The sequence below is a fragment of the Cibotium barometz genome, chromosome 25, assembly GCF_041138505.1.
Source record: "Cibotium barometz isolate CiBa-2024 chromosome 25, ASM4113850v1, whole genome shotgun sequence".
NCBI lineage: Eukaryota > Viridiplantae > Streptophyta > Polypodiopsida > Cyatheales > Cibotiaceae > Cibotium > Cibotium barometz.
The window spans coordinates 11,138,194-11,163,195 of record NC_141070.1 but is presented as its reverse complement, the minus strand read 5'-3'; the positions used below and the strand labels follow the sequence as shown (position 1 = coordinate 11,163,195).

Here is a 25,002-nt window from a genome sequence, read left to right as displayed (position 1 = left end):
CTAGGTGAACGATGTCTATTAGAATAAAACCTGTCTCGGTCTTGAGCACTTCTAATAGATTCCTTTGCAACTTGTAACATTTCTTGCATATCTTGCAAAAAATTACGTGCTGCATCATGCTGAAGTCCTGAGAATCCTACTGTAACAGGTGATCTAGATGGAAAACTATACATAAGCATGAAAGGACTAAACCCTGTACTCGTATGCTTAGTACTGTTATATGCAAATTCTAACATAGGAAGATAATCCTCCCATGAACTCTATCTTTTGGATACATATGCTCGAAGCATATCCTCCAAAATCTGATTCACTCTTTCAGTCTGGTCATCAAATTGAGGATGATCAGAGGAACTCAAATTCAAAGTTGTTTCCAACTTCTCAAAAACAAGTTTTCAAAAATCACTCGTAAACTTAGAGTCCCTATCACTGACTATGTCTTGCGGTAACCCGTACAGTCTAAACAATCGCTCGATAAACTGCCGAGCTACTTGCGTAGCTGTAATATTCTTCCGGGTCGGTAAAAATCTAGCCATCTTTGTCAAGCGATCTACCACAACCCAAATAGAATCGTGGCCTTGATGTGTTCTTGGCAATCCGGTAATAAAATCCATGGAAATACTTTCCCATTTATTACCTGGGATTTGCAAAGGATGCAACAACCCAGCCTGTCTAAAGCGTTCAGCTTTATTTGCCTGACAAATTGGACACTTGAGAACATAATCTTCTACATACCCTTTCATCTTCGGCCAATAAAAAGTGTGTTTTACTAATGATAGTGTCCTGTGTACCCCAAGGTGTCCAACAGAAGGAGTGTCGTGACACTCCTTAAGAATCTTGGACCTAATGTCCGGGATCTCTGGTACACAAATTTTGTCATTACAAAATAGCAAACCATTCCGAATCATCCACTGACCTCCTGCAACCTGAATAGTAGACTGCTGAGTCACCGAGTCTTGGTCAATCAATGAGCTCCCGTCTTGGATCTTCTGCCAAAATGGACCAAAATAACTATCAGTCCTGCAAAGCCCTCTCAATGACTGAAATAAGTCAGTAGAAATCTCGGTGAACGACAAAGTATTCACCTCTCTAATTCGACTAAGCGCATCTGCAATACTATTCATGGACACTTTCCGATAACGGATCTCAAAATCAAAATCTTGCATTAACTCTACCCAACGAGCTTTCCTGTCTCTCAAATCATCCACATCACACATATAGTCATCGGTAGTGTGAGCTGAGAGTACTCCCGTACAGATTTCCGAAGAAAAACAACAGAACCGAGAAAAGAACGAAGTTGTTTCACTGTTCGCGGTATAGGCCAGTCCAAAACCTTCTGAACTCGGTCATAGTCAATGCTCAATCCATCTCTAGTGATCTTGTGTCCCAAGTAAATGATGTCGGACATAAAGAACTCACATTTACTTAACTTAGCATATAGTCGATTCTGTCTTAAAATAGATAAGACAATCGTGAGGTGTCTGACATGATCCTCAAGAGTACGACTATATATCAAAATATCATCTAGGAACACCACCACAAATTTCCCCAAATGTTCACGAAAAAGATCGTTCATCATTTGCTGGAAAGTAGCTGGAGCATTTATTAACCCAAAAGGTAATACGAGAAACTTGTAATGGCCATACCTAGTCCGAAAGGCGGTTCTTTCGACATGCCTTTCATGAATACGTATCTGGTGATAGCCAGTACGTAAATCGATCTTCGTGAAATATTTCGCTCCTGCTAATCGGTCAATCAGGTCATCTGATCTAGGGAGAGGATAACGGTTCTTAATAGTCAGCTTGTTCAATCTTTTGTAATCTATACACATTCTCCAGGTATTGTCCTTCTTTCTCCTAAGCAACACAGGTGCACCCCAAGGTGATTTATTACGGATTTGGCCCATCCTCAAATAATCTTCGAGTTGTTTAGCCAACTCATCGTTCAGGTAGTAAACCTGATGGCAGTTCCTTAGGAAATACCTCTTGAAACGAATCAAGTATCTTCTGTAATTCTTTGCTTTCAAACACACTTAATTCATTCACATCCATGGAAGGGATGAGAAAAGAAGAAAGTGGAATCAGTACACAATGGAAAGCGGTATACAAAGAAGAATCCATTATATTTCCAAAATCAATTGTATTTACAAGAGATCCCTGAGAGAGGTGAATACAATCACCTAAAATACTATACTTGGTGTCCCTATGCTGAAAAGAAAAAATATGACTACACCAATCTATCTGGACGTCAAGAGTCTTAAACCACTCAATCCCTAATAACAAGTCTACATTTTCCAGATGCATAACATAGCATTCCAGAGTGTCTTTGTAGTCCTGAATCTGGATTGGAAGCATCCCAAACTTGTCTTCCCGTAGGTAGACGTACCTCATAGGTATGGTCGCTAAGTGTCAAGTTTGTAGTTAACAAAGTTATGCGAACTGCCAGGGTCTAAAAGAATGTGAATCTTATGGCCCTTCACTTCTCCATAAACTCGGAGAATATCATGCAAGCCAAATACCTTAGAATTGAACAGACAATCAGAACAAGTACTAGGGCGAGAAAGTACAATAATTGACGTACCTGTCAAAGACAACTGGTTAGCTGCCTTTGGCTTGGGTCCTGCGTTTGACTTGGTACCCTTTTGCTTCGGACACTCGTTACGCATGTGTCCTTTTTCTTCGCAGATAAAACAACATCCTTCCTTCTTGAGCTTCAAAGCCCGAAGGAGTCGTTTCTTCTTCGCTGGTGTCGAACTGGAATTCTTCGAAGGTTGGTCCGAAGACTTGCCTTCAGTCGTGTTAGCCATAGGTGCGGAGAACTTTCTTTTATGCTTGTTCCCCTGCTCGGTAACGGGTTTCAACTTGGAAGAGACCATCGTGTCATCATAGATACGAGCTGAATGAATGGCCTCGTCCAAAGTTTTACATTTATTATTTTTAACCTGTAATCGGTACGAGTCTGGTAAACCAGCTACGAAAAACCCCAAAAGAGTAGTGGGATCCATCTTTGTAGCTTTCATCTGCAAGTCACGAAACTTCTGGAGGTAGACCTCATAAGTGAGGTGCTGCAAGGTCATGGTCAAAGCTGAAAACCAGGCAACAACATCGTAATCATCCTCTTTCTTGAGGAATTCTTTCTTGAAGATATCTTCAAATTGTGCCCAAGTCGTTGGCTTAGGGTTGAGTTCCTTCCACCAAAGCAAAGCTTTGCCGGACAGGAAACCTGCTGCTAACTGGATCTTCTTTCCATCATCATATGGATGAAACTAAAAGTGAACTTGCCACTTGTGTAGCCACGTGTCCACGATCTCCTTGGTTCGCTGCTTTTGCTCGTCCCCGAACGGTTCCTTAGTAATATTGGGGCCTAAAGCTGAAGCCAAGGTATCCATTCCCGAGAAAGTAGAGAGGATAGTGGTCAATAGAGTGATGGAGTTCTGCAAAGCTTGCATCTGGGCTGCGATTTGTGCCTGACGTTCCGTCGAAGAAGCTTCGAGAGCTACTTTGAACTCTTGGAAATCTGATTTTGACACAAAATCGTCAAAAAGATCGGCATCGGTACCTTCCGTAGCCAGCAAGCCTTCGTGTTCCACGAGGGGCTCCAACTCTGATTCTTGGGTCGACATCGTGAAGAGGATACGTGGAGAGAAAATTCGATCTTTGCACAATGAAAGTGCGAGCGAACTCGAGAGCTTGAGAGCTTGAAAACTTGAGAGATGTGTGGCAAGAAGCCCACTTGAGGGGATTTATAAAAGTTTCCCAAAAGCCAAAAATCTCGAAAAGCTAGGCTTAGCTTTTGCTTTAGCTTTTGTGTTTTTTTTTTCTTGAATAAATATATATATATATATATATATATATTCTCTTTTCTTTTAAAAAAAATAAAACACCTTGGAAACCTTAGAGAGGGGGGTTCTTTTAAAATTTAAAAATTTTAAACTCCCAAAAAAAACAAAAAACGAAAGCACTAAAAAAAAAACGAATGCTTTCCTTGTGTTTTTTTTTTTTCGCTTCCCTCCTGGATTAACCGGCACTGCCATCGTGGACTGCTGACGTCACCTGCAGAGCTGCTTTCGCTGCCGGCGCCACGCCAGCCCCCGTCGGCTGCACCTTCGCTCGAGCGCCTGTGCCAGCGTGCGCCTCGCCAGCCTGCTGTGCGTGGGCTGGGTGCTGGCTTGGCCTGGGCATCAGCCCGCCTTGCCTTGGGCGCCGGCCTGGCCTGGCTGGCTGCGCTAGCCTGGCCGCCTGGCTTGGCAGGCCTGGCCACGCAAGCCTAGGCGCCTGCCAGCCGACTGGCCCTGGCCGCCTATACCCTGCGCCCTCAACACCACGTAGCATCGTACAGCACCCGGCCAACGCACATGACCAGCAGTACAGCGTTCGCTTCGCACGCTCTCCTCTCACGTTCATCAAAAGCAAACGTGCTTTTTCTCTCTCTTTTTTTTCAGTTTTCTCTCCCTGCAGTTCATGCGTATGCACAACAAAACAGGCCTCTTCTTTGCAGAAGCAATCAACCCTTACTACACTACCATCTCCCATCAACATGGGTCTCTTTGATGAAGAAAAAACACATACTATTCTGAAATCTGCAGTATGCACAGAAAAAACAGCAAGCTTTTTAACACATACCGTTCTTCGACCTCTTCTTCTCTACCTACCGACTTGCTCGTTCACGAGGTATGCTCTGATACCACTGTCAAATCCCCACGGATCCCCTCGTGATCGATCTTGGTTCGAACTTGAATCCTGCAAACAAACGAACGAACAAACAAGCAAGGGGGTGCAGGCCTGACTCACCTCCCAACCATGACAGCCGTGGGCAAGCCCACAGTCTTGGCTGTCCCCACCGAGCCATGAGCTGAGCTAACTAGGATGACGTACCGACCAATCTCCTCCTCGCGACGTCCCATACCGCCACGAAGCTGCCCTCGCGGGCCTCGAGACTGCTGCCGGCCTCGGCTGCGTAAAGCAGGTGCACGTCTGCACTAGATCTAGGCTCCAAGACCATAGAGCTCTCACAAACTCGCGAGACTCTCTATAATCAATAACTAACCGACGTCGCTCGCTGAAGCTCCCGCCTCCCCTCTCCCTGCTCGCGATTCTGCACTGCGCCTGTCGCCCCCCTGCCTGCTCGCCCCCCGTCTTCTCCTCGCTCCTTCCCCCCTCCGCCTTCCCTGCATTGCCCGTCGCCAGTCTTTTTAGCCCCCCCCCCCCCCCCCCCCCCCCCCCCCCCCCCGCGCGGCCTGCTTCCGCTGCTGCGCCCTTCCCCCTTTTTGTTCCGTCTCGCTTCCTCTCCTCGCGCCTCCCCCCTTGTCTTCGCGCCCCCCTCCCCTCTGGTGCGCCTCATCCCCCCCCCTCCGCCTGCTCGCTTCCTCCCTTCCCTCTTGCGCGCAGCCCCCGCCTTCCCCCTTTTTTAGGGTTTTTTTTCTTTTTTCTCCTTCGCCTTCTCCCACCCCCCCCTCCTCCCTTTTTCTTGCTTCCGCCCCCCCCCTTGGGGTTTGGTTTTCCTTTTTCGCTCCGTTTCCCGCCTCTCTGTGTGCAGTTCGGTTCCAGCAGGATCCCGCCTTCGCCGCAGCTTCAGACTCTGATGGAGGCTCCTCCCGCCCCGCCTCAGAGGGACTCATCCACAGCCCCCTCGCCCGCCCCTGAGGTCACCCCCATCAGGCTTTCTCTTTCGCCGGAAGAGGAAGCGAGCCTCACCGCAGAGGTGGAACGCCTCCAGGCTCATTCCACCATCTGCCATATAGTCGGCACTCGCCCCAGCAGAGGGGAGATCAGGGATCTTCTTCAGGCCCGCCTTCTTGCAGATGTGGGCAAGATCCTGGATGTACAGCTTCTGGGCCGGGGACATTATCAGATCGAGTTCGAGGCCGCCCAGAGCGTTGCCAAGGTCCTTGCCATGAGTCCCCTTGACATCAGGGGTGCTCGGGCTTTCTTCAGACCTTGGCAGCATGGATTTGACCCAGCAGCGGCGGCGAAGCAGGGAGAGCGCCTCTTCCATGTTACAGTTTGTTTCCCTGGTCTCCGCCGGGAGTATCTTCCGCTCCTCTCCAGGCTCGGAGCATTGGTGGGCTCAGTACTAGAGACGGGCCCCTCAGCAGCTTCAGTGGTGGCCAGAGCAGCTGGGCTACCTTCGGTCAGAGTGTTGGTGTCTGACATCTCCTCCCTTCCTAAGGTCATTCAGCTACCTAGGATAGGGGGGGGTGGATAGATCAGAGAGTGGAGTTCTCGGGGCTCCCGAACCAGTGCTTCACTTGCAGGCAGGTCGGTCATCTGGCCAGGGCCTGTCCTCGCAGGAGACCCCGACCCTCACCACAGCAGCAGGCTACTGATGGCCCGCCCACAGATTCAGCTCGGCAGGCTGCCTCCGGGACACCTGCTCAGGCCACAGAGACCTCGGAGTGGCAGCCTCGACAGGGGCGCCGCCGAGGGAGACAGCCACAACAGCACGCCCAGAGACCGCTGCAGCAGCAGCCACAGTCTCAGCCTCACTGGGTCCCCGTGAGGAACAGCTTTTCTCCCCTCCAGGAGGAGACCCTCGCGGCGACGTCTGAGGACCAGGAGATGCCAGCACCCCCACCTTCACCCCCCCCACCCCCGTCCCCTCCCACCGCCTCGCTTCCACCATCGCCTCCTCCCGTCTCCACTCCGGTTTCGGCAGCGGCTCCCTCTCCACCTCCCTCGCCTCCCCCTCCTCCCCCTCCGCCCGCCTCACCTTCCCAGGAGGCCCTGGCAGTTCCCTGGCGCTCACCTGCAGTCCGGAGAGCGCTGAGCACTGACCTCGCTCGAGCATCACAGAGGAGACCTATGCCGATTAGGGCTTCACGGATTTCATCTATCCGCAGTCGGCTGAGTCGCCTTGGCATTAGACAGCGCTCGGAGGCTTTTGATTATACCTTCACACGGCTTTCCGGAGCAGAGGGCCCCCATGAGCCAGCGCCCATCCGAGTTCATGTAGTGATACCTCCAGCCCGCGGGGAGGAGGCACTAGACTCAGCGGTGGCCTTCTCGTTCCCTCTATGTGGCCCTTGTGACCGGGAGTGGACTCTAGAGCTCGCTCTCTGCACTTTGAAGACTCAGGCAGTTGAGTTTTCTCATCACATGAGCGATCTGGAGGTGACAGATGTGATAGGCCGACTTTGGGAGTTGGCTCATTTTTTCTTGGATCCCGGGAGTGTGGATACCTCAGGGATTTGGCATTTGGTCGTGCGCATAGTGGCAGACTTGGCACGCGACCCTGGATATGTGTGTATACACGAGGTTGCTCTGTCAGAGCGGGAGGCAGTCGCCATGGGCCACAGCCACTGGCGCCTGATCCGGGATTCTTGCAGTACACCGGGTGGGCAGATTCGCAGCCGTTCGGATGGGGACTACTCTCCATCCAAGCAGCTTGTGAATGCCCGCCGTACGGCTGAGACAGCATCCACCTCAGCAGGGCATCCATGAGGATCATCTCATGGAATGTACAGGGCCTTGGCGGAGCACACTTTATACGCTATCGAGGTTGCTTGAGGCAAGAGCTTCAGAGATGCCTGGTTGGTGGCAGCATTGATATTTTGATGATGCAGGAGCACCACTTGGGTGAGAGCAGGATCCGGACATATGGTTCGGTGATGCCTGGCAGATGGGACACTTTTTGGTCTGCAGGGTTTGGTCCTTTGGGTGGACAGGGAGGAGTATGCATGGTTATTGCAGATGTATGGCGGCAGGCCATTGTGGATCGAGGGATCATTGTGCCTGGTAGAGCACAGTATGTCATTCTGAGGATGCATGATGAGCTATTGGGTGTGCTCAACATCTATGCGCCCAATCATGCTAGTGCTAGAGCAGAGTTCTAGACTCAGGTTACAGATGCATTGCCAGAGGCCGCACATTGGTGTGTTGGGGGAGACTTCAACATGCTTGAGGACCCGGGAGATAGGGTGGGAGGCAGTCATGTTACAGTGCACGACACGGAGCTTCCAGCTTGGGACCGGTTTTGCATGTCACTGAGGATCACTGATGCATGGCAGCATGGGGCTTTCTCCCGGTCTCAGGACAGTCTTAGTTTCTCTCGGTCGGATCGCCGGCAGGGAGGGACTAATCTATCACGGATTGATCGCTTTTATGTGGGCGACTGGTTAGGGGAGCGAGGGGGCTCCGTCGGCATTCTCGCTGGCACCTCATTTTCAGATCATGCGCCAGTTATATTGACATTGGAGGAGGGGACACGGGAGCCCAGCTTGCAGTTGAGGATCCCAGAGAGGGTACTGACAGATCCCAGTCTCGCTGAGGACATTGAGAGGATCTAGCATGATAGTCAGTGCTCTGACCAGGATGCAGCGGGCCAGTGTGCCCAGGGACTCATTGATCTTAGCTCTTTTCTACATGCTGCAGCTTTGACACGACTGGGAGAGATTCGCGAGCGGGAGCAACGGCTGAGACGCAGCCTTGCTTCGCTACAGCGCCTTCAGGAGCAGCAGCCTGCATGTGAGTGGGTGGCGTCCCAGCTGAGCCAGGCACGCCAGGAGGTTAGAGAGGTAGAGGAGCAGAGACATGAGTTTTACTATCGTCGTCAGGCCGCTCAGTGGACGCAGCTTGGTGATAGAGTGACTGGAGAGTTTTTTGAGATCACTGGACCCCGTCATGCGCGAGCAGGAGTCCGCCAGCTTGGTAGACCGGATGGATCGGTAGCTACTGAGCTCGGGGAGATCAGAGCCATTGCTACTGCATTTTATAGTGACTTGCTTTCAGCGGAGCCAGCCACTGAGGATCGAGATGTTTGCAGACAGACTGTGTGGGCCCATGTGCAGAGGAGGGTCACAGACCATATGCATACACTTCTAGGTGCGCCTCTGTCAGAGATTGAGCTTGCCGAGGCCTTGAGGGTCCTGCCGCGACATAGTTGCCCAGGGGAGGACGGACTGACGCCGGCCTTTTTTATGCGCTATTGGGACCTTTTGGGGCCAGGCCTCCGCAGGGGCTTTCAGCATGTTTTGGACACTGGGGTGATGCCGCAGAGCTTTTCAGAGGGCTTGATCTATCTTATCCCCAAGGGGGAGGGAGTATCAGATGACATTCGGCATTGGAGGCCTATTACGATCCTCAATACTGTCTACAAGGTCTTAGCAAAGGCCTTGAGTTTGAGGATCCAACCCTTCCTGGGGGAGTTGATTCATGCTACTCAGACAGGATTTGTCAAGGAGCGCAGTATCCTTGACAACATCTTTACTTTCTGGGAGGCGACGGCCCGAGCTAGATTTCTTGGCGAGGACTTGGTCGTGATGCTTCTCGATTTTGAGAAGGCATACGATAGAGTTGATTGGGGTTTCTTAGAGGGCACTATGCTTCGCCTGGGCTTTGAGCCAGGATGGATCAGAGGGGTGGCAGCTCTGTATTCCACAGCTCGCAGCCAGGTGCTGATTGCAGGAGGACGGGGGCCGAGTTTTGAGCTGACCAAATCAGTTCGTCAAGGGTGTCCTCTCGCTCCTTTCCTTTTTCTCTTCTTTGCGGAGGCTATGAGTATGTATTTGACGGCAGAAGAGGTTGGTTTGAGAGGACTGCAGCTCCCAGTCCAGGGGGAGGACCTGCTTGATGCTGAGTTTGCAGACGACACGGGCTTATTTTTGCATGGCCATGAGGCCAATCTTATTCGGGCTGAGCAGTCGCTCCAGGTTTTTAGTGCAGCTTCGGGAGCATTGATCAATTGGCGCAAGACAGTGGCCTTTTGGATCAGTAGTGCTCCCACTCCGGCATGGAGCCCGGACCCCGGTTTTAGATGGATTCCTCCAGGCACAGCAGTGCGGTATTTGGGATGCCAGATTGGCCTAGATTTGTCACCTGAGCAGCAGATTGCCCCGCTTCTTCTGAGCATTCGGAAGAAGCTATTGTATTGGAGTACAGCTCGACTATCCTTGGCTGGGAGGGTGGTGGTGGCAAATCAGGTGCTGTTAGCGACCATGTGGTACATTACGTCTTGCTGGATTTTCTCAAGCTCTTGCATCAGCCAGGTACAGAGGCTGATCAGGAACTTTCTGTGGTCTGGGAGGGACGGTCAGCCAGCTCGGGCAAAGGTTGCATGGGCAGTTATTACACTTCCGCTGGCTCAGGGCGGTTTGGGCATTATAGATCCAGTCGATCAGAGTAGAGCCTAATTGGGGAAGCTTATTGTTCGGGGGTTGCTTCATGGCGCTGAGCCTTGGAAAGAGCTCCTCTTTCAGCGGCTGCAGGCTCGAGCGCCCCCAGCAGGGGGTACTTGGGCACCAGAGATTCGCTGGATCTTCATAGAGATGAGGAGGACAAGCCTCAGTAGAGGATGGGAGGACAGATTTGCTTTGAGTATCCTGAGAGCTTGGGAGCTGCTGAGACCGGGGCTCTCTCAGCGACCTCCTTCTTGTGTTGAGGAGCGGGCCAGACAGCCGCTCATCTGGAGCCCAGCGGTTCGCACGGAGCTGGGTCATATGCTAGGTTCTCGGCCTCGTCTAGCCTGGGGACCTTTAGCGGCAGGCCCAGCTCGTAGTTTTGGAGACTGGCAGGCTTTCTGTAGTCTACCAGAGGAGATCCAGGTGGAGAGGCTGAGTCACTTCAGAGGGGGGTTGATTATGAGGGATGATATACAGGAGGCACTCACAGAGGAGTGGTTCACGCCTCTCGAGCTAGTGGCCCCACGGTGGATGGGAGCCTTTACACAGTTGGAGATCCTGATTGCTGTCAGAGCTAGCACTGAGGATGGCAGATGCCTCTACTATGAGATTCAGGATGGGGGCAGACTCCAGAGAGTGGAGGTGGAGTCGCCTTTGGTTGCAGAGTGCACCTTTCAGAGGATTCGGGTAGTGGCCGCCGCTTCTCGGAAGTGGCATATTGACCCCGACCCTGCTGATGTGCTCCCGGATTGGCGCATATGGGCATATGCAGCACGCCCCTTGGCCCGGCTACAGTGGGACCCCGGGGAGTACGAGTGGCATGATCCTTATGCATCCCTTGAGGCCACAGAGATCACCTTTTTCCAGTATACTGTTCGGCTGGGGCGGCATATTTTTACGGCGAGGAGGACGGTTTCTCCAGCGGCAGCGGGGCATTGGCGACTACAGGGACTCTCACAGGAGTTCCTGGAGGATTTTTGGGCTCGGCTCTGGGCTAGTCGACAGGCCCGCAGGATCTCGACTTTTCAGTGGGGGCTGGTCGCCCACAGGGGCTCAGCAGTTGGCACTTGGCTTGTTTACAGCGGTCTTCCGGCGGCCTGCGTCCGATGCGGCCACCCTATGGAGACAGAGAGACATTGCCTTTGGGATTGCCCTCAGGCACAGCAGATTTGGCTGCGGATGCTGCGTATTCTGGTCCCCCTCTCTCCAGAGGGTATGTTTACGTGGGGTGCCGCTGCTTGGTCGACTTCGTCAGGGCCTGCTATGGGCTATGAGATGGAGCAGGGCAATCAGGCCATCAGATTTATTAGGGGCCAGCCTCGCCTGGTTCCGGCACCGGATTTCTCGTCCGCCAGCTGGACACAGGAGAGGGATTTACGATGGGAGCTCCTCAGCAGCCTCACCATCTGGTTCACCTGGAGGGCCCAGTGCTTTACGGCCTTTGAGGGGAGATTGGAGCCACCAGCAGAGACTGTACGGGGGATTTGGCAGGAGTTGATCCACACCCTGCGAGGACAGTACGACCGCATCCGGGGAGACTCGGATGAGGCGATCTTATGGCGCCAGGCCTTTCACACCACTTGGCGTTGTGGCCCTTTCTACACCTTACACACGGGATCCCCCCGTTGGCACTACAGGCCACCTGTTTGGCTCTTCCCCCCCCCTATTGTATGATTTAGCCGCTCAGTTCTTTGTACTGATGCTTGTATTTTGCAGCACCTAGGGAGAGTCTCCCGGGCTGCCATGCTGTATTCGCTGCTCTCTCTCTCTTAGGAGCAGGAGAGATCTTTTGTAGCCCTACGGGCGTTTTTATATAACTAATGAAAGGATCTTTTCTCGGAAAAAAAAAAATCAATAACTAACCTTGGCCACCCTTTTATAGGCTCTTGGCCGGTCATCGGGCGTCCACACTTGACCGCCCGCCCGTCCATACTTGGGTGCCCGCCCGTTAGTATTTCCCTAACTCAGCTCGTCAATCAACCTGCCTAGTTCCAAGCTTCCCCAAGCCTCGAAACTAGTCTTGCATGCGTATAGCACACGGTAGATACACACTGTGCACATGACAATGCATTACCATTACCATTGGAGAGGAAAGCATTTGCTTCCTCAACGTTTACACTCCGAACGTTGCTGCAAGTAGAGCCCTCTTTTGGATAGCCAGTGGATGGAGAGTCAGCTTGCCGCCGCTCGCTCAGAGATTAGATCCATAAAGGAGAGGAGGGTAGAGTACAGATATCATGTCAGGGCCTCTTTCTAGACTCAGGCACGCGATGAGAGTCACAAGGGATTTCTTTGAGATAGCGATATTCGCAAGTTGCGTGGCCAAGATGGAGCTATTGTTTCAGATCCCCCCCCCCCCCCCCCCCCCCCCCCCCCGCGCCCGATGAGAGCCATCGCCACGGACTTTTTTCGATCCCTCCTCACTGGTGCCCGAGTATCTCCACAAGTGGTGGAAGCACGCAAGAGGGTCTGGCGGCATACAATGTAGGTGGTTCCTCCTCCTCTTCGGTCATTCTTATTGACACCTTTTACTAGGGACAACCTATAAGATCTTGGCCAAGGCCATCAACAGGCGATTTCAACCTTTTCTCCCAGACTTGATCCACGACACTCATACCGGCTGTGTTCAGGATCGGAGCATTCTGGACAACATCTTTACCTTCTGGGAGGCAATAGCTTCGGTCAGGATGCAACAACAAGACCTCATTGTGCTACTCCTAGACTTTGAGAAAGCTTATGATAGGGTGGATTGGAGCTTTTTGGAGGGCAATATGAGCCGGATGGGATTTCCCATGGAGTGAATTCATGGAGTCTCAAGACTTTACTCAGCTTCACACAGCCAATTTCTCATTCAGGGAATCCTGGCGACAAATTCTCCCTCGTTGGCACCTTACCTCTTCCTATTTGTCGTCGATGCCACGAGTAGTTTTCTCTCCACCACCCAAGAGACCGAGCTTCAAGGATTGCATCTTCCCCTCCGAATGCAAGACAAGCTGCTAGACTCAAAGTTTGCAGACGACATAGCAGCTTTCCTTGCAGGAGATGTGGGGAATCTCCAGAGATTTGCGGGGGCGATCGAGGTTTTCTACCGTGCATCAGGAGCACAGATCGACTAGCACCAGTCGTGTGGTTTTTGGGTAGGCTCAACATCCACCCCAACTTGGCGACCAGTTGAGGATTTTCAGTGGATCCTGAGGGGTACTCCACTTCGATATCTCGGTTGCCAGGTTGGCATTGATATCTCTCCCAAGCAATAGTTCGCCCCGCTTCTTTTTTGAGTATTCGAAAGAAGCTTTTATATTGGAGCTCGGCGAGGCTCTCCCTAGTAGGCAGAGTGGTGGTGGCGAACCAGGTACTTCTAGCCACCATGTGGTACATCACTTCGTGCTGGGCCTTTTCTCGAGCATGCATTGGCGAGGTACAACGATTGATCCGAAACTTCTTATGGGCCAGAAGTGATGAGAGGCCAACCAAGGCCAAGGGGGCATGGCGAGTGATCATTCGGCCACATAGCAGAGGGGGGCTTGGCCTCATCGATCCTGCTATTCAGAGTCGTGCCCTGTTGGGCAAGCTGATTGTCAAAGGACTCCTTCTTGGTGGTGAGCCTTGGAAGGATTTCTTATTGGCCCGGATTTCAACCTGCACTCCAAGCCTTGGAGTGTTCGTGGCTGCAGAGTACCTGATGGATCTTCACAGAGATGCGAGCCCGTGGTTTTAGCCCAGCTTTTGAGGACAAATTTGCAACTAGTTTACTTCAAGCTTGGGATCATCTCAGGCCAGCCCTCAGACAAATAGTTCCAGTTCCCTCAGAGGAGCGACTTCGACAGCCTTTGGTCTGGAACCCCTTGATCCGTTTACCCAATGGCCACATGTTAGGGGCCCGACCGCATGTATCTTGGGGAGCCTTGAGCACAAGACCAGCCAGGTCTCTTGGAGATTGGATTGCACACAGGCAGTTACCCCTCGAGGAGCAGGAGCAAGGCTTGACAAGGATCCGAGGTCGAGATAGGCTCAGCATCGGCATTGACTCAACTATCCCTTAGGAGTGGCTAATGCCTATTTCAAACCCGACCTCCCAGTGTGGTTAGGAGTGTTTACTAGACACAATATCCTTGTGGCGGTCCACAGAGCAGATGAGGACAGTGGTCTACTCACTTTTTCTATTGGATCCCAAGGCAAACTAGAGAGATCAGAGCTTCCCTTGAAGGATTTCAAAGGCTGCACCTTGCAGAGGGTGAGGGTGATCGGTTTTCGGGCACGGGAATGGGAATGGCACATAGATCCAACACCGGCCAAGGTGGTCAAGGAGAGACTATGGTGCTATGGATTTGGAAGTGCTGACCTCTCATGCGGCTGCAGTGGGACCCGAGAGAGTAGACTTGGCATGATCCTACGGATCGAGAGGAGACTCTGGACGCCCCCTTCTTTGCATATACAGTGCGGCTAGGCCGCAGCATCCAGATGCCTCAGATAGATGGCACACTGACAGCAACAGCATATTGGCAGTCTCACAGGGCCTATCACAGCGATTCCTTTCAGATTTCTAGAAGAGACTTTGGGACAACTTTTGGCCTAGAAAGATCACTCTCTTTCTAAGATCGCTCTCTTTCTTTGGTTGATGGCACACAGGAGTTTGGCGGTCGGTACTTGGCTAGCAGTTGGAGGTCGGTCAACAGCTTGTCCGCGGTGCAGCCACCATCAGGAGTGTCAACGACATTGCCTTTGGGATTACCCGAAGGCTCAGCAGATTTGGTAGCGGATTCTCCGCATCTTCGCTATGGATAGGGCATCGACCCAAATCATCACTTGTGGCACTGTCTCGGGCCACAAAGGCTGGAGCGATCAGGGCTTATGAGGAGCATGGGGAAGGGATAGCCCTTCAAGTCTGTCAACCATCATATTGCAGCAATACCAGTCAACCCCTCCTACACGTGACTAGCGGCCAGACTCATGCCAGAGATGGGAGATTTGCAATAGCATCCCAACCTGGCACATTTGGCGTGCTAGATGCAACAAGGCCATCGAGGGTACCCACACTCCATCGGTTGAGACCATCGCAAGCGTATGGCCTAATATTATTCACACCCTCCGTGGTCATCAGTGGAGTAAGCTACAGAGAGGTTCTGACCGCATGCGAAAACGGCGAGAAGCTTTGTTGAGACTTTGGAGACCTAGCCCTCTCCTCACGGATAGAGGCGATGACCCCATTTGGCATTACAGACCACCTGTGTGGTTGTTCCTCCCCCCCCCCTCTCCCCCTGTATGAGAGATGGCCTTCTCCTCACAAAGCGGCCAGCCAAAGGAGAAGCATCTCTTCCCCTTATGATCACTTGTTTCCTGCCCTTATATGAGGCGAGTTTGTATCTAGCCCGTTGTGGTTGTACTTAGCCCTTTGTGGCTATTTTTTCTTTAACTAATTGAAGGATCTTTTTGCTGGAAAAAAAAACTGCATGCAAAGGGTTACAAAAGAGCAAGTGAGGCTTTTAGCAACAATTGATTATTATAAAGCTCAATGTTGGCAGTCGGTTGATCAAAGAAAGGTTATGGAACTTTGGAAGAGCTAATGGAGCCAAAGCCTCCATGATCGCAAGACACATTGGGCCACATTTATCGCAAGGATAACTCAAAGCATGATAGATATGATTTTGTTTTTTATGGCAAAGGAATATATTGCAAGGCTTGGTGGTATGAGATCTGTGTGAGCAATAATTTCAAAAACTGTGACAAGCCTTAGCCTCGAAACCTATCCTCATACCCCCAAATTGGGGCTTGATTTTCCATGTGCACATCGACACCTCGGCATTTACTATTGGATGTACCTTGACCCAAACCAAGGAAACACAACATTGATTTTCCAATATGCTACACTACCCGTGCGGCAGTCAAATGATGCTAAGAAGAATTATACAACCACGGAGTGAGAGGGACTGGCCATGGTTTATGCTGTAAAGAAGCATAGACATTATTTCTTGGCCAACAAGTTCGTGTTCTTTGTTGATCATCAAGCTTTGTTATACTTGGACCTTGTACAACGAGTCGGATCACGAGATGGTTGTTGATCCTTATGGAGTTTGACTTCACCGTTGCGGTTTGAAAAGGATCTCTGCACGTTTTAGGGGATCATCTATCAAGAATCCCAAATGGAGAAGTGCCTAGAGGTGTGGATGACAATTTACCGAATGCTCGTTTATTCCAATTGAGTTAGTTCCTAAGTGGAGCACAAAAATTACCCATTTTCTATCTATAGGCTTGCCTTTTGATGAAGAAATTACTATTGATAGAGCTAAAAAATTGGTGACAACATCAGCTCCTTACCAACTCATTTTTGAAGAATTATATCAATTGCAACGAGATGGTATCTTACAATTGTCCATACATAAAGACTACTACCTCCAAGCTTTAGAAGAAGCACATGCAAGAGTAGCAAGTGTGGCCACTTTGCTGTAGATATCACTACCCACAAAATATCATAGGTGACGCTGCTAAATTTATCAAATGATGCGATGCTTGCCAAAGATTTGTAGTAACCCATAATAGAGACCAAATGTCCCTAACTCGAGTTCACTCTCTCCAACCTTTTGTGAAATGGGACATTGATTCTATCGATCCTATCAGTCCCGCTACTACAAAGTACACAAGTGCTCGATACATCATTGTAGCTGCTACAGAATATTGCACAAAGTGGACTGAGGCCAAGTCATCTGAACCATCCAGGTTTCCAATGCAAAAGGTATCTTGATCATCGTAGGCTTTCCATTGGAATTTCTACTTATCAATGTAAGATAAAACAATCTTCTTGGAGTCCCAATCATCAAGATGCATAGCTTGGCGAAGCTCCATGGATATTTCCATATCTTCATGCTTTAGCTCTAGCTCCTTGACTAGTTTCCATGAGATGAGGTTCTCATTAACTTCTAGATCAATTAAGAAGAGAGCCTACTTTCCTTAAAACTTCCCCCAAACACTTCAAGAAGTTTAGCAACTCTGAGAAGATGAAGTTTCAAGGAGGTTTGTATTTCAAACTTTGTATTGCTCGCAATCATTATAAATGTTCTAGTCTTGCAGAACTAATAGAACATGCTGAGACATGGGAAATGGAGAATGATGGTAGTAAGCCATCCAAAGTGACCTAGCAACAAAGAAGGGGTTGTAAATGGAGAAAAATAGCAGGAGATTCAGTCGCCATTCAAGAAGAAGATGAAGCCATATCCATTGCCAAATGCTCCTCAAAGCCGCTTTGCCATGTACTCACGCAACAAATAGCTTTTTGAAGGAAAAACAACAATATATGGAGGAAGGGAAACATTTCAAGTGCAGACAATGAGAACATGTTGTGAAGCAATGTCCTTACAACAAAACAAACACGAGGTAAAGGAATTTTAAAGACACTTGAAAATGATGTTGCACCACATGCCACCATCAACATTGTAGCATATGTGTTTGGAAACATAGGCCGTACATTGGAAATGCGTGAACTGTATACTCCCAAAATCTCTTAATGGTCTCGTCAAGGGATTCACTCTTTTTTTGTCCGAATGAGTCGCACTCCATCTTCACCCCTCTTGAAATGGATGGGAAGAAATTGTGCCTTGGTCTCACGAACAAACAAAGGCCTCCAAGATTTTGGTGCAGCATAGCAACAAACTTGATCTTTTCCTTCTCCTTATACTTATCCCACCCATACAAGATTTGAAATTGACGAATGAACTTAAGAAGAAGATCAATATTACAAGATCCATCATACGTAGAGAACTTTATCTTTTTCTCAAGCTAAGATAAAGATTTTGTCTTCTTCTTTTGATGTCTCCTATGGCCACCTCTTTCAGATCCAAAAGATGAGGTAGAGAAAGAGGATGAGGATGAAGGTGAAGAAGAATGTGAGCGGCAGTGATACTTATGATGGCGCCTCACCATGCTTCAGCCACGAGCAGGGCATGAGCTTCTATCCGAAGATAAAGAGAAGATTGAGTTTGAGAAAGACAAATAAGGGAAAGAAGAAGAGGAGAAGAGGATCTTGGACGTCTTTTCTTCTCTTTTTTCAAGGAAGATCAACCTTTGCTTGCATGCTTCTTTTTGGCACCAATTAGCTTCTAAAAATGTTCACAAATGAGCTGATTTTCCTCTCTAAGGCTTCTTATTTCCTCCACTAGAGAACTCTGCTCTCCTACAGGAATTTCATAAGAAGCTGGATTCTCCATGAGGATTACTATGCTTATTAGTCAAGCAACGATGCAAACACACCAAATACAATGCACACAACAGAGAATTCTAATTGTAAGTACTGTTAGTGTAAGTGTTGGGATCGAGCCAAAGCTCTGATACCACTGTGAGGACCCGTACAACTTAATATGCTTAACAAGTAGAACTAACTATTCACAATCACTTACTTGACTCAAATATACAAGGATAAGAGATAAATTATAGTCATATACATGTTATCTTTACGAAATCTGAAAATTATTACAATACATAAGACTTGAATAACTTGTGTAAGGTAGAGGTAAGAGAAAGAGAGAAATAAGAGACATGCATAGAGGGTTGAAGATGGAGCAACCCCCCATAAGGGAATCATATTGTCGCTCAATCTAAGTACTTTAGGATGAGCTCAGCTACAATCAACTTGAGGTGAGAAAAAGAATTCCCACTCTCACAGGTTATGCAAGACAAGTACAACTACTCACGCTAATAACACATGCAAAATATGAGATTAAATATGTGATATATACAATACTCAATTAAGCTTGAGTTTCAACCCAAAAGAAGGAGAGAAAAATCAGCCTTCATTCGATTCCATAGTGGTAGCACATCTTCCGCAAAGGAGAGGATTCACCTTGTGGAAGATGAAGAGAGTTATGAGAGTAAGTTGAAGAAATATTTATGAGATGATGTAAAGCGGAGTAAAGCTTGTGAGAAAGAGAAGAGAGACTGTAATTTATAGGAAAAGAGGGTCCTCAAGACAAGGCCTTCCAATGACAAGTGGAGAGACACTTGTAGACTTGATGGGCAAGTGGAGGGACGCTTGTTAGAACAAGTGAACGAACACTTGTTAAAAAAGTAGACAAGTAGCAAGACACTTGTGGGCTCAATAGACAAGTGTTGAGACACTTGTCTCTCTTCTAGATCTTTCTTTCTAGAGGTATGTACTCCATAAATAGAAACATTCGAATTTAAAAAATTCTATCAATCCTCAAAAAGTTACTAAATTAAGTAAATGACTCCTAAAATTTAGAAAAATCCTAATTTTTAAGATTAACATTTTAAGACTAATTAAAGCTTCTAATTTTTTGAGATCTCTTAAAATTTAGAGACCCTCCAATATGGCGGTCAAATGAAAGATCTTTTCGAACGCGTTACCAAAACAAGATCAGAATCTCCAAAACGTGGTGGTATATTCTAGCTACAGGGTCCAATATGGCATTTTTTCCCTCCACCATAAATATAGTCTCTCTTTGAGAGTAGCCAACTATGGAGAGAGCCCACCCCCACCCCCTTTCTTTTTTGTGTTTCTATCTCTTTGGAGGGTCCCAAGCAAATTCTCTCTTTTTTACTAAAGGAAGGATCTTTCTTCCATGGAGGGGTGAAAATTCCATCTCATTTGGCCCCCACCTTTAGTCCACATTGTGTCCACATTCAATGGCCACACCTGATGACTCAAACCCATCTTTCACACCCCTCCCCCCTTCTTCCTTACCAAACACCACTATCATGTAGCAAAATCTGCTGTCTCATTCTTACTTGGGAGCTCTGCCCCAAGTTACTATGCTAGTAAAATTGAATTCCCTTCTGCGAATAATCCTGGTTTGAGATTACATTGCTCTCTTACATTGCATTGAAGGCCATTTATAAAACTCCTATTGTGATTCACATGCTTGTATTATGCATAGCAACCACGGCAACTGCCAAAGTTGTGCAAGATGGCTCCCACTTCTTCTTGAAACCCATGGGACTTGCAGACCCTATTGCTAGCACAATCTAACATCTAAGAGAGAAAGGCCAACTGATAAATTAATCTTAAAGGTGTATAACGCTTGCATGAGAAGAACTTGGCCGCATCTAGGGGATAACCAGCCTCTGCCAAAGTCCCCCTTAACTTGAGGTGCTATTCAAAACCTTCTGAATTTCTGACATACTTAGAAAGTCGTGATTGAATGATGGCACGTCTTGTTTCTTGTGTGAAGTTAAACGACAAATTAAAACTGACTACCGTAAGGTTTTTTCGTTAAAACTATTCAAATGCTTTTACATTACTTATAATTTCTTACTTTGCCAGAAAGCAACAGGAAAAAATGTAGTAGACTCACTGCAAATTGCCTGGAGTCTGGCCAAGCCGCCTTTGGAAACCGTTTCACTGCAATCCAACGATAATTATCTAAGCACCCCTTGAAAACCATGTTGGGTGCCCTGTCACCTCCTTCCGACACAATATTCTCACGGCTGAAACCAGCTGTTGCTGCTCTGAGTTGCTCTAAAGAAAACTCTCTGAATGGTGGCACTGACTCCACCTCGTTGGCAAGCAAGTTATCTGCCACATGGCATCGAGACACCATGATTAGCCTCCATTCAAAAATGATACTTCTCTATATGCATTACAACATACATTACTGTTCCAGTTGCAGTGCCATTATACATAGCTTGTAGGACTTCTCCATGACACTTTCACGTCATATGGAAAGTAGAGCTTCATCATACATGGCATAGGCTATCCACATGATGGCACTAGATCCTGTACCTTTGTGCAATGAGCTAGAATCTATATCAAACTGAGCAAGGGAACATCTGGTCATAGAACAAAAGCACATGAGCAAAGGAGGAGGAGGACGGAGAGGAGGGGGACCAGACTCTAGTCGGGCGGCATCCGCTGGCGTCCCATCCAATGCCTGGGATACATTAAGCCGTGAAGAACAGCAGCCCATCACTCGAGAGGACAGCAGAGGCTTCTCTCAATGGTAAGGGCACATATGCTCTGCTTCAGCTGAAGACACCGTTTGTTGGATCCAAACCAAAACCGCCAAAACCTCGATTCTCCAGTTTCTCAATTCAGCAATTGCAGAGCCCTGGATTCTGCAGAAATTAGGAGAACATGCAGGTTGGGATCGCATCGAGCTACACTGCGGGGGAAGCAGCTGTTTTGGCCAAGAAGGATAGAAGCTTTTTTGGCTATGGCGAAGCAAAGCTCTCTGGGTATAGCTTTCTGGCAGAAAAAGGAGATATGGGGAAGGTGAAACTGATGCAGGAAAAAAAGAGCGTGCAGGGAAGCGATTGCTGGCTAGGCTCGCTCTAGCTGTTGTGTGCAGGACCCTGGTTTCAACATTAATATTATTAATATCTTTTTGAAAACAAAGTGATTGGAATTTGGAATAGTGATTTCGTTGGCTTGCGGTTCTGCCGGCAGCCTTGAACTCGCACGTGTAGAGATCTTCCCCCGCACGTTTGACCTCAATCTCCGATTTTGACCCCCCGTGACCGTGGTCCTAAAACGGGTCGTTTCATATGGTGCTATCACTTTTAACACACACTATTCTTAGGACCACGTGTCGTTTCATATGGTGCACAATGCACACGTGGTCTGTTGCCTTGGCTATGAATTTTTAACACTCTCTCTCTCCAACTTATATGCCATATCATATGTGGTTTGTTCTCTCCAACTTATCTGCCACTCTCGTGCATATGACAGGCCATTCTAAGTAAGGGGGGATCCACAAAGCAATAGGTGGTGGTCTTGTTAGAATACAAGCTACACCTATCTCACAATAATTACATGGACAATATGAAAAGGAGAAATGATAGTGTTATTCGGTTGGGTGTGCCTAACTAGAACTAGTTGCGATCATTCATGACTACTAACTTAGATAGTCATGTGGCATGGACCTATCTGCCACCCTTTGTGAAAGGCATTCGTGGATTTTCGGCACTTCTAACGATCTAGATTCTTCCTTCCAATCATTTATGGGTCCCCCCCATGCAAAAAGCTAGAGACTCTTCCATTTTATGATACATTTATTGTATGACTTGTAATAGGAAGCCATGTCATGCTTCCACTACTACTTAGTACCTACTAAGTAAAAGAAGGAGAGAGAAGGTGTACAAAAGATCACATCATACCATATCATCCCACCTTGTTTGCAAATGGTGAGGGCTCAATGAGAAGTTTGAGGTTTAGGGATGGCCATGAACGTATATACCCAAATGAAAACTCCATGTTCTCTCTCTTTTTCACACTCTTGTGGAAACATGCCCAAATAAGTTCTCTCTCTCTTTCACACTCTTGTGGCAACATACATCCAACCCTAAAAGATTTGATTGTAAGGTGGCATTGTGCAAAGGACTAGTATGATTCCCCTCATGTGAAATGGTATACACAACTAACCCTCCATATTGGAGCTTTTAATAGTTATATAATGGGAAGCAGGGCCAATCAAGGCACTTTGAAAGAGAAGGGAGAAAGAAAATGTGTATCTTTCAAATCATAAATTGAAGATGGGAGATCATCATAACTGCAAGTTTTCAAAAATGTATTGTGAGTCTTATGGTGATTATTGAGGGCTTCTTCACGCTAGCCATCTCATGTATATGAAAGGTGTCATAATACATTTTTTTCTTGTCATATCATGGTATGTTCTCACTTCTGTTTTCAAACGAGTAAAGGCTTCTTATCTTGTTAGTTTTACCCTCATGTGTGTAAGGTGCTCAACACTTTCTCCTTGACTTTACCTAGTCCCTTCCCCACTTGAATTATTTATTCAAGAGGCACTCATCTTACTTGTCTCTTGTATTGAATACAACGGAGGTTCAACGTGTTTTTTCACTCCTCCTTAATCTATTTTAGAATATTGGTAATGCTCAAAATCATGTGAGACTAGCAATATCAAGTTCTCCATATCCAATTATGATGGTAAATTTGTAAATATACTTCACCAATACCATCCCAATTATCCTCGCACTTAGCAAGTTTGCCTAGTAGTTAATGTTTAAGAGAACACCTTCCTTTTTCCACACGTGCAAGTTTGTCCAATTAATGTCTAAGAGAACACCTTCCTTTTTTCCACACATGCAAGTTTGTCCAATTAATGTCTAAGAGAACACCTTCCTTTTTCTACACTTGCAAGTTTGTAAAAAGACTTCTCTAATATGATTCCAACTGTCATGTTGCATAGCTCACATTTGGCAAGTTTGTCTAATTCATGTTTAAGAGAACACCTTCCTTTTTCCATTTTTCTGAAATCAACTTAATCAAAACCTTCATATTTGCAATTTAAACCAAACAATAAGAGGAATTCAAACAAACATTGTACATATGTTAACAGTGTTCTAGCATTGAATGTAAGGAAAACTTTTCCTTAATTTTTTTAATTAAGGAATGTACAAATGTTAGCCTTCCACACCATCACCAAAGCTCATTCAGTTGAATTTTGTATTTGCACAAAGTGTTTTTATTTTTTACAATATAGTTTCTAATAGTCTATACTTGAATCATCTAGGAACAAGGAAAGCAAACATGGGAAAGATTTAATATGACAGTTGTACGGTTTCTAGCAAACAATATGAGGAATTCAAGCAAACATTATACATGTGTTAGGTAGTGTTCAATAGTTTTCTAGCATTGAATGTAAAATGTTTAATATGGAAAACTTTTACTTAAATTTTTTATTTTATTTTTTCATAAAGCAGTGTACAAATGTCAACCTTCCATCACCAAAGCTCATTTAGTTGAATTTTGCAAGGCCAAATTTTCACAAAGTATTTTTGTTTTTTACAATGTAGTTTATAATAGTTTATGCTTGAATCATCTAGGAACAAATGAAGCAAACATGGGAAGGATTTAATATGACAGTTGTATGCTTTCATAAATGAATTAATTGAATAAAAAATCTTAGTGTGCATAAATTCCATGTACCTAAATGTTATCAAACATACATCTTGTACTTTTGGAGCAAATCTTTCCAAGCATTTACACATCATATTATGTAACAATAGAGTTAAAACATGGTAGAAAAATGGTAAATGTTTTATGTTCAAAGAAATCAAATAGGTCTGCATCTTTTTTTCATCGCTCTAAAAAACTTTTGACATAAACTTATACTAGGAGATATGAATTCCTCACATACATGTCTACAACCATAGCTTGAATAATTGACATAAGCAAATTAAATAATCCAAGATAAATCATGAATAAAAGCAAGCATTGTGTGCAATCTCCCCCCCCCCCCCCCCCCCCCCGCGGGCGGATGTGAGTGGCTCCCTCTTCTCTCTCACATGGGTATTTAAATACTTTAATGCCAAAAAATGGCCCATGGAGCTAATAATAGCTTTTCAAACAAAAGTAGGCTTCCCTTTTCAAAAATTACCACATGTCCATGCATATAAGCTTTTTGTATAAAATAAATCACCAAAGCATGTAAGCTTATTAATCAACACCCTTGTAGCATTATATGGTAGTGATGTGTGTGAACACACTTAGGACCGCCAGGGCACTTTTTCCCTCACTAGGAGGTTTTTTCCCTGTGCGTATGTACACTGCGTATGTACACCCTCTTATCTACTCATTTTGGGGTGTGTACTTATCTTTTGTATCTGGCGCACATTTGTTCACTCCTATCTAGTGAGTTTGTGTGCTCTCAAGCTTCTCTATCATGTGTGTGTGCATTGTTGCAACCCCAACCCTAATTCTAACAATTGGTATTAGAGCTAGCTTCCTTGACACTTGATCTAGTAGTCTGCCTCCCTCCTCCCACGACCCTGTTTTTCTGTCTCCGATTGAGATACCCTCTTAGAAGAAGAAGGTATATACTATAGTGTAATGTTTTCGAGGTCTGCGGTGCAATTCGGGTATGTTTTGGGCACTGTAAGGTTTATTCAGACGTTCTAGAGACGTCATTTTGGATTGGTTCTGC

The 25,002-nt window shown here is 47.1% G+C and overlaps 1 protein-coding gene across 2 annotated transcripts in view; it reads right to left on the bottom strand.

Annotated features, from left to right (window-relative positions):
- The window catches only part of LOC147624248 (serine/threonine-protein kinase BSK1-like), a 78,588-nt gene extending 57,176 nt beyond the window's left edge, over positions 1-21,412 (bottom strand). Inside the window, exons 1-2 of one of the 2 annotated variants that reach the window (XM_086819213.1) lie at positions 20,841-21,412; positions 20,413-20,633 (exon numbers count right to left, since the gene is read on the bottom strand). In XM_086819213.1, coding sequence (XP_086675339.1) covers positions 20,413-20,633; positions 20,841-21,024 — 405 coding nt within the window. In that variant the 5' untranslated portion in view covers positions 21,025-21,412. The remainder of the gene's footprint in view (positions 1-20,412; positions 20,634-20,840) is intronic. The other variant, XM_086819214.1, reaches the window with a different exon arrangement.
- Positions 21,413-25,002: the final 3,590 nt, after the last annotated feature.